The sequence below is a fragment of the Corylus avellana genome, chromosome 3, assembly GCF_965113065.1.
Source record: "Corylus avellana chromosome 3, dhCorAvel1.hap1.2, whole genome shotgun sequence".
NCBI lineage: Eukaryota > Viridiplantae > Streptophyta > Magnoliopsida > Fagales > Betulaceae > Corylus > Corylus avellana.
Window position 1 is genome coordinate 25,848,193 of NC_142492.1, and position 10,978 is coordinate 25,859,170.

Here is a 10,978-nt window from a genome sequence, read left to right on the forward strand (position 1 = left end):
TGGCTAAAATTAACGGAAATGTTCTAATTGAGAGTAATTGAAAGTTCAAGGGTCCAAAATAAGAGATTTAGAAATTCATGGGGGATTTGTAAAATCGGGTGCAAGTTCAGGAGACCAAAATGAAGTTTCCCAAAAAAAAAAAGGAAATCATAAAGGAGGCGTTCTTCCCTCCTCCCCTGATAGCAGTGGTCAGTGTCTTCACTGTAGTATCTTTTGGCTCCCGTTTCTGGTGGTTTTGATTTAGATATAGTTTGTAAATCTAGATCTAGATCTAGGTTTTCAAACTCAGATTTACTCGTCTTCACCAGCCAAGGTGTGTCTTTTCAGAATGTCTACGATGTCGCGCTCCTCCACTACTGCTGTGTTTGGGGTTTTTATTGTTTTTTAGTTTTTAGCTTTGATTTTTTTAGTTTTTTTTTGTCTTGGCCTTTGGGTTGATGACATGAGTTCTCTCCTGGCCTTTTGGGTCGAGGAGGAGTAGATCGGTGTAGGAGATTATCTCTCACGGCCGAAATAGGTGCAAACCATGTCCTAGATCAAGTTTGCTTAAAGCAGATATGCTACAGATGTGATTCATAAATGCATTTGTTAGCGGAAGCAGAAGGCATAGATAATACTTGATTGTAAAAATTTTTGATTGAATCCATGACTTTGTAACCTAGTCATAGCATCTGGCTATGTTTTATCAAAGGTTACGCTCTGTGATGTAAGAGCTTTGTGCTATGTATTGTAAGACCTTTATACTCTTCATATTTTATCAATGAAATTTAATATTTCCATTTTAAAAAAATAAATAAATAAAAAGAGACCATTACTACAAGAATAATGCTACATTTACTTACTTTTTTACATAATTTTTCAATACCTATAGGTGTGGAAAAATTATGTAAAAAAGTGGGAGTAAGTGTAGCATTATTCAACTAGTATGCAAGACTTCTCATACCATTTATTTTGCTAAATGTAGGCTTAGGGCACCCTATAATAATAAATAAATTAAAAAAAAAAAACTCATTCCAAGCTTTTTTTTAACGAACTATGATTCTCTTCAGTTTTTTAAGCACGAATTAAATGCGAAGAAAACTTTCTTAACCTTTAATTCTTGACATCTCGTTTGGGTCAGCGTACCCAATGTCGGAAAAAAGGAAAAAAAAACTGTCGAGCGTTTTTTATTCGTAGGAAGCGTAAATTAAATGCCAAGAAAACTTTCATGACCTTTTATTCTTGGTGTCTCATTTGGGTTAGGATACTCGAATGTCAGGAAAAAAAAAATAATAATAAGCACCTTCTGAGCCTTTTTTTAACGACAAAAAGTACAAAATAAATGCCAATAAAACTTTCTTGACGTTTATTTCCGGGTGTCTTGTTTTGGGTCGAGAAGAATAGAGGGGTAAAATTGTCATTTTAATTATTTGGACAATTTTCCCTTTTAAAATATACTAACTAGATACCTTCTATTTCATCTCTATTTCAAATGAAATGGCACTACAAAAAAATTATCAATTTCTGACGTGGCTACAGTACACGAATTTTTGCCACGTCACTAATTACTATTAGTAAATATTTTCCTAACGTGGCAAAGTTGGCAGGTCAATAATTAGTGACCTACCAATATCCATACGTCAATAAATTCTGACCTGTTAGACATTGCCACGTCAATAAATTTTTTAAGATTTTAAAACTTTAAAAATTATATATTTTACTAACGTGTTAAATTTTCACACATCAATAAATATTGACATGTCAAATTACCATGTCAAAAAATTTTGACGTGGCAATTTTACATGTCAAAAATTACTGACGTGTTTAATTGCCACATCAATAATTTCTGATGTGGTAGTTTAATACGTCAGTAATTACTGACGTGTTTAACTGCCATGTCAATAATTTCTGATGTGATAGTTTAACACGTCAGTAATTTTTGACGCGTAAAATTGGTACATCAGAAATTTGTTGACATGGTAATTTTACATGTCAATAAAAATTTTCACCAGGCCAAAATTTCCTAACCTAGTAATTTCAAAGGTCATGATTTCTTGATGTGTGAAATTGCCACGTCAATAAATTATTGACTTGCCAATTTCACACGTCAATATTTTATGACGTGTGAAATTTCACAGGTCAATAAATAATGAGAGGTGAATAATTTTATTTAATAATTAATTAAATTTTATACAAACAATATGGTAATTCATAATTTATGAATTTAAGTTAAATTTTGTGCGAACTAATTAATTAATTAATTAATATATATATATATATATATATATATATATATATATATATATATAGTCAAAAAACTTTTCTGATGTGTTAATTAATTAATTAAACTTTTCTAATTATATATAGTTAGAAAAGTTTAATTAATTAATTAACACATCAGAAAAGTTTTCTGACGTGTCAGACATCATGACACTTTAGAAAACGCTAGTCAAGAAAAAATAGTTATTTTGTAGTGTGGAGAGAATCCTTTACCGGGTCGGGATATCCAGTGACAAAAATAGGACTTTTTTTTTTAGCATATTTTATACACCAAGAAAACTTCCTGGCATTAGAATTTAACACTAGACTTTCCTGGCGTGTCACATAATTAATTTGAGAAATATAAGTTAATTTCGTTCTTCATTCCCATTTTCTTTACCCACATTATCAACTCTGAAATCTCAACGTAGACCCAACGAAGTTTCTGAATTGTTGTTCAAAAAAATGAATCCACACAGCCTCAGCCAGTCAAATCCCCATATTGAAGAAATACAAATTTCTAAACAAAGTTAGCTTATCTAAATATGTTCCACACTCTTAAAAACGCTAAGGGCTTGTTTGGGGTTGTGTTTGACTGGCCTAAAAGTAATTTTAATACTCAAAAAATCCGTTTGAAGAGAAAAGTACTCGTTTAATATAAAAATTAAAAGCGCTTTTAAAGGTCCAAAAAGTTTAAAAATGACCAAAACGCGCTTTTGACAAAAGCTTAAAAATGAAGCTTTTGCCCAAAAGCTCTTTTGACTTAAAAGCTTTATTTCTCAAACGCAATCCCAAACATGCTCTAAATATAGTTTCATTTATTTATATATGGGTTAACATGCTTAAAAATAATATTTCTTAATTAGTTTTAATTTCCATGTAGCCTATATATATAACCTACTCTCAAAGAAGTATTTTAGTCTGTAATTTGTGAGTTGGTCAGACCATCTAAGTTCTTATTATGTACAGACAACTACATAATATTGTCTCAAAAAGTAATGATAGACATCACCTTTCTCGCCATTCAAAATTGATGTGACTTTTAAAATTACTATTAAATTTATGATAAATTATTATTAAACGTTGATCCATTAATAATTTTAAAAGCCACATCAATTTTGAGTAGACATAAAGATAACTCCATAAGGAAAAACTCAATGCTCACACCACACACTTAAAAAAGTGCTCAAGAAGCAATCACCAAATGAAAAGCTATAAAAAATGAAAAATGTTAAGCTAACACTTAAGAAGTCTGTTTGAATAACAAAGTACCAGTTTGGTTAAAAATATTGAAAGCACTTTTAAGGGTTCAAAAAGCCTAAAAATAACCAAAACTCACTTTTGACAAAAGCTTAAAAATGAATAAACTACTAAGCAAGACTTTTCACACCATTTATTTTGCTAAAAGTAGGCCTAGGCCCACACTATAGAAACAAAAAGAAAACGCACCAATGGCAAGAAACACGTTGGAGACATTGTCTCAATTAAAATTTTGGGAGGACATTATCAATGGAGTGGTAGTTTAAAGGGGTATATAGACTTCCCCACCCTAACTCCCCCCAAAAAAAAAAAAAAAAAAACCAAGAAAAGATAGAAAAGTTTTTAGAGTATCACTTTAAGTACACAAGATACTCGGATGCCAATATTAAAAATGATTATGAATTAATTTATTGAGAAATTAGGCCAAGGAGTTTATGGAATGGTATTTAAAAGAAAATAATTTCAATAAAATTTATGTTGGAATGAAGATCCTAAACGCTACAAGGGAAATAGTAAGAATTCATAAATGAAGTGTGAATAATGGGTAGGATCCACCATGTTAATGTGTGTTAGGTCATAGATATTGGCCCATTTCGGTAATGAAAACAAGGGTTATAATTTTTTTTATCATCTAAATGTTTTGCTGTAAAAAGTTAAGCTTAGAATTAAAGTTTTTAAACTATTGTAAGAAACACCGTCAAATATCGTCCTCACATGGTGTGTGATAATAGAACTTCTGTCTACATACCCTAGAAGATCGTCAGAAAAACATCTCGACTCTGCTTGCAAAAGGAAAATTTTAGAGCCTACCTAATTGCACCCTTAAAAGGTCCATCAGAAGAATGTCATAACACTACTCGTAGAAGATGAATTCTAGAGCCCACCCAAGACCGTAGTCAGCAGATTGTCTTGATCGACGTTGCTCTATTTTTATGGGTTTTTATGAAGAAATTATAGGGATATCTTGACGCTGCTTGTAAAAGGAGATTTTCAGAGCCTATCCGAGAGCACTTTTAGAACTAGCATAAAAAAAATGTCATGACGCTACTCGTGGAAGATTAATTAGAGAGCCTACCCGCCGAGAGAACCATTAGCAAGTTATCTTGATACCTCTCTATTTTAATGGCTTTTTATGAAGAAACCCTAGAGGTGTCTTGACAGTGCATTTACACATCCTGACACCGAACGATTTTCTACACAATGTTGAAGCATTTTTCACACAAAAGTGTTAGGGTTTTCTATTAGTTATCTTTATACGGATGATGATAGTCTACTATAGACCAAGTCTAAGCACCTAGAACGTTTTATAACATTGTTTAGCTTCACCTTTGTTGTGTGCTAAGAGAGCTATTGTTGAAAGCTTTTGTACATTGCTTTATCTCTCTTGGAATTTAGTTTCAAACCACAAACCTTTATCATATCTTTCAACCATTGAAGTGTACTAGTGGGTCGGTAAGGAACTTACGTATAGATTTGGCCAGTGAGGAGCTGAGGCAAAAAGGTAAGCAAAGAGTTTGTCTGTGCATAGAAGTCTTAATAGACTACAAGGGTTGTACATTTTACTATGCATGTAGTTTGAATTTTTTATAGTGATTGATTTTTTTGGGTTTAACTGCCTTTGAGTGGTTTTACTATTGAGGTGTTCAAAGCTTTTTCATTTCGTCATCCAAAATATGGTGTTGATTGTTTGGGTGATTGTCGGTATCCTTGTAGTTTTCCTTTCACTACAACATTTTATTTTATCGTATTTCATTATTGCTTGTGTGGTGCGTTGGGGTTTGAATATGATCCCTTCAATTATTATCAGAGCAACTAACATTTTGAGTGTGTTTTTGAGCCTTGTTGCCAAGGCACAATCTCAATCTTTGATGGGAATAATTGCCCATATTGAAGATGCGTATGAGGGCTTTTTTTTAAGTCTTTGGATAAGAATATGTGGGCTTTTGTTGTGATGGGATGGAAACACTCAACAAAGGCCCAGGCTGAATGGTGGTCCAAGGAATTATTATTTTTAATCTTTTTTCTTATATTTATAATTTAATAATTTTATTAAAAGTGTCATCTTCTAATTGAGTATGACAATGGAATTTATATTAGTTTTAACCAAAGCGATTTGATAAAAGTTCAGCTAGCTGCCAACAATGATAACTCATTAGCAAACAAAATTCACCAGAAAATTCTCTTATTATGATAACAAGTCATCTCTGATCTCGAGCAACTGCAACTTCTTAAATAAAGAGGCTCAAAAGAATATACAAATCCAGGAAAAAAAAATTAAAATATTCATGAGGCAATGAACTCGAACCATAAAAATGTTCTAGACATCAGTTTTTCATTACATTGTGTCCTTTCAATGACCAACTCAGAAACCGTGTCTTCCATTGTTGAATTTCAAAAGTCTTCCTTCTCTTGAGAAACACCAAAAGGGCTCTCACTGTTAGTTTTATAGCATCCTCTGCATTATGTCCTTCCGGAGACCTCCCTCCCTCCCTCCAACCAACCTCTTGTAGAATTTGATTTCAACATTTCAAGGCCAGAGAAGTGCCTAAACTGGGTCATACTCCCACCAGGCTCCCAGCATGCTTTGGTGGCTGCATCATCATCGAAATGATTGGAAAAGGCTTGGGCCAAATATTTCTGGACGAGGTAAACAGGTGCCTAGCAGAATCCTGATTTCTGGATCTTTGGGTTTCCCAATTAGGTTTCAGATTTGGGGAGTTGCTTTTCTGCTTTGTCATCTGATATTTCCAGAAGAGCTCGTGTTTGATTCATTGTTTTAAAAAGCCAGTTTTAACTTTATTTGAAAAGCCAAAGAAGTTACAAACTTCCTTATAATTCCCTTCACTTTCAACATATGCTCTGATACATATCTAGACATGAAATTTTGATCTACCATCCGATTGAGCAAATTTATTCCTTGAATCATCATCAAGTTTTCAACATATTCCTTGAATCATCAACACATTTATTCAACACACACACAAGCATTAAAGTCAACACCACTAGCGTAACCCAAGAATGCATTTGTTGCCCAAGGGACAACTATTCTAACTCCACCCAAGCTGATAAAAATGCACTTAGAGTGAACCAATTAAGATGGTACCTAACAAGTGGTATCCAAATGCAAATCTATTGCCTTTCTTGGATACCCCAATTGCATGAACTAAGTTCTCATCAAAGTCCAAGTAACCTCATTGTTTCTTTGGAGTTTTTTCAAACATCTTATATGCTAAAATTTAGCTCCAAGGGGTAGTTCAATTAGTTAGGACCATGTCTAATGAAGCGGAGGTCACTAGTTCGAATTCTCTTCCCTCTCTTGTGCATACATATCAAAAAAAAAAAAAAATGCTAAAATTTAAAGATTTTCACAAGCATATTAATCAATAATCAATGCACACCCAACACATACATCAGATCCAAAGCTTTCTAGGGCAATTTCAAACATTTAATCATTGTTTAAACATTCTATACTTCCAAAGCTTTGAAAACACAGCTGCTTGATTAGCTCGTTCTCTTCAATGCTTAAAACATAAACTTATGATATGTTTATAAGTTTATGCCAAATTTACAAAGCAGGGGATGACTAATGGAGAACAAAGAATAGCACCATACCTTCTCAAACTGAAAATAAAAAAATAAAATAAAATAAAAAAATAAAATAAAATAAAAATTCATTGGTTATCATAAATCAAAGGAACTGATCTTATGTACTACACATAAACATCAAGCATCTTTGTGCTATCAAATATAGATGAGAACACTAATTGCCCCATATAATGGGAATGTAACTGATGAGACTCATACAAATTAATTTGCATTTAAAACTGAGTTGCTTGACTTGATTCTTCTGATTGAATTGATGAGCAAGTTTGATTTGAATCCACCCGAGCATCTCTCATGGGGCTCTCTATTGATGATAAGAAAGGTTTCGAAGGCATTTGTATGCTTTCAACTTCTCCTTCAAGCATTTCTATGACTCTATTCATTGAAGGGCGATCATTAGGCTTCATCTGTATACACCATAAGGCAACCATGATCATCTTCTTAGCTATTTTCTTTTCCTCTTCGGTAACATCTTCCACTTCTATGTCTTTTCTATCATGCAATTGGTTATAAACCCAACTAGGAAAATAAATCTGGCTTGAATGGTCTGCAAGTGCATTTAAATTCCTTCTTCTACCCGCCTTTTCCATTAATAACATTCCAAAACTATAAACATCAGCTCTGTATGAAATGCCTCCAATGTTTTTGTAGAACAACTCAGGAGCCATGTATCCTAACGTCCCTTTTGCAGCAGTCAAAGAGACAATGTTATCATCTACTGAATATAGCTTTGCCAAGCCAAAGTCAGACACCTTGGGAGCCAAACTCTCATCAAGAAGAATGTTGTGAGGCTTGATATCAAAGTGTAAAATCTGCATGGCACATCCTTGATGTAGATATTCAATTCCACGAGCCACTCCTAGAGCTATATCATACATTTTGTCGTAGCTTAGGAGGGTACTTACTTCTGTGGAAAATATGTATTTATTCAAAGAGCCATTAGGCATGAACTCATATACTAGAGCTCGCTTTGATCCTTCAACACAAAAACCAATCAGTTGAACTATATTAACATGGTGAATCCTTCCAATGGTTGCAACTTCATTGATAAAATCTTGTCCATTAGCTTTGGACTTACCCAACATCTTTATAGCTACGAGTCGGTCACTTCGAAGTACTCCTTTAAATACAGTGCCATAGCCTCCTTCACCTAATTTGTCTTTAAAATTTTTGGTCATCTTCCTAATTTCAAAGTAAGAGTACCTTATTGGCATGAGGTTATTGTGGCTTTGCAAGAATTCTTCAACAACATCGTACATAGACAAATGCCTTCTTCGCCATTTATATATTAAAAACGCAATCACGCAGGGAGTTAACAATACCGCTTTTGCTGCAAGGTATGATCCTATGAAAGAAGATCGTCAAAATAAATTATAAGAAAACAAACATGTAGATGACCAGCTGTCAGCATCTTATTTATTACAACTCAACCCACTGCATTTCTAAATCCTAGCAATTAATCACAATTTTTGTTTTATTTTTTATTTGAGTAATATTTTCATCTTGCCTGCATTCACAGTGGAACGAATTATCTGCTAATTAAAAAGGAAAAAAAAAAAAAAAAGAAGGTCAAATGAGAGAGATAAGGTTCTTACCGCTACAGGTGATCATTATTATCACTAGTCGTTCCAAAGGGACTGCAAGAAATATGAAAAAATATAAATTAATTAATTAATCAAGAAAGTGACTTAAAATAATTTTAATTACATATTACATGTATGTCTCGCCTATTAAAAATAAGTTTGAACCCGCACATGAGGAGAGTGTTAAAGTACTAACTATATGATTAAATTTACCTATTTCTACAAGTGAAATAGGTCCCGTGATTTTTCCTTTTCATTAGATATTTGGATGGTTTTCCTTATGTAAATCTTGGTTTTCTTGCTTGTGGGTAGTTTGATTTTTTTCTTTACATTGTTGGCGAGCTGTTTAATTTGGTGCTAGTTTGACTAATTAATTTACAAATATTATTAGATGAATAGATAAATTTATGCTGGGTATGTCTTTGATTGGCATTTACCCCACCACCCTCACACAAATTTTCGAGATAGAAACCTTACCATGTAATGGCCCATTTGATATGGAAATCCATTCTGATAGGGTAATCCCCCATAATTTGTCTTCTGCTTTGGCAAAGAAAGAACAAAATCAGCATTTGAAAACTTGGAACTAAAAATCTTCATTTTTATTTCAGTTGGAAATATAATTACAATGGATAACTAATTGTCTTTTTCTTGTAAATGCCATTAATATTCATCTTGTTTGCAGGTTGAAACTATTTTCATGCTTCACAGTCTAATAATTGATCTGCTAAAAGAAAACAAATGAGAGATACAGGATCTTACCGATGAACCGCGGCACCGGTATTTTGCTAAGAGCTCCAATAACTATAAAAAAAAAAGATAAATTTTAATAATTAATTGAAAAGGTGAATTAAATAATTAAAAAAGTCTCTGGGCTGCATAAACAACTTTTGTCTTGGGCCATGCTTAACAAGAAAATATAATCTACCCATTTTATATGGGGTACTATTCATCTTCCCAAAATAAAATTTGGGTGTTACATTAATTACTTGTGTCATCATCAGGCACAACTCATCCATTCTGTATTATCCTTCAAACAATTTTTTGAAATAGAAACCTCACCTTTTCCAAATATCGATGAATCTGCTCCACAGAGAAAGAATAACATCAGCGTTTGTAAAATTGAAAAAAAAAAAAACATGAAGTCTTTATTAATGAAAATCTAGTGTGAATAGTATCTACTGAAAAATGTATTTGTTTGTCAGATTCTGTACGCACCTTGTGGATCGTAGCAATAGTCAAACGTGAAATTCACGTTATCGATGTTGCAATCGTCATCTCCAGTGAAGTTATCACACAAAACCTGGAGCCATTTAAGCTCAAAACCATAGACCACTTGATGGTAAACGTCTGAACACGTAATTGGTTCATATAATGGATCAGCTGACGGAAACATTTGCTCTATTTGGCACAAGTCCCCCAAACCCCATAGAGATATAGAGTAGGAAGATAAAACATATCGATAGCCCTTGGAATGGAGTAGAGAAGAGTTGGAAGAATTCACTCCATTACTAAAGCATGTAGACGTGTCCAAATACATATCAGAAATCACTGGCTTTTCGCACTTCACCCAAACTACACCTGTTGCTCGCATTCTGTCATACCCTATCCTGTACCGCTCATTACCATTACAAAGGACATACACGTTATCCGGATAATATAGGGTATATGGATCCCCTGAACTGAAATTGTAGTTGTTGAGAAAATAGCGAGGGATGAAGGAGATATTGTCCTTCTCAATACCTGCGTCTACAACTCGGATTGTGTAGTTACGGTAAATGATTTCCAGTACGTGGTATTTTCGAGCATATAAGTATAACACTGTTCGGTTATCCTCACAAGATAGATTATACCTTTGATCTCCGCAGTTTGGTGGATCGTCTTTCAACTGAAACGGATAGCTTATGTTGTGGATATTGCCGCAGGAAGAATGACATGAATGATGATGACTATCGTTGGCACTGCAAGCTTCATGGACTAGGACAAGAACAACAATTAGGACGGTGAATCCAGCAGGGAAGAGCATTCCTTTCGCCATGGATGGAGAGAGAGAGAGAGAGAGAGAGAGAGAGATATGATATTGAGAGGGGGTATAGCTTCCACAATCCACAGCAAAGCCTATAGACAAAGCATATAATGTAGATTTATAAGGCGTAAGCACCTATGTCATATATATTTATGGAAAGGACTGAAATATCCGGCAAACACGGGTTGCAGGAGTTCTTACAATTCATCTTCTAAAAAAGGACACGCGTGCGTCTCTTACCACGTGTGGAATACAAGTAATGTTAAAA

The 10,978-nt window shown here is 33.7% G+C and overlaps 1 protein-coding gene across 1 annotated transcript; it reads right to left on the reverse strand.

Annotated features, from left to right (window-relative positions):
• Positions 1-7,316: 7,316 nt before the first annotated feature.
• On the reverse strand, positions 7,317-10,752 carry LOC148587012 (rust resistance kinase Lr10-like). The gene is made up of 2 exons (XM_088514734.1): positions 9,903-10,752; positions 7,317-8,446 (listed from the first exon to the last, which is right to left on the reverse strand). Exons 1-2 carry the CDS (start codon positions 10,720-10,722, stop codon positions 7,317-7,319), a joined length of 1,950 nt encoding a protein of 649 aa, XP_088370860.1. The 5' UTR covers positions 10,723-10,752.
• Between the last annotated feature and the right edge of the window lie 226 nt (positions 10,753-10,978).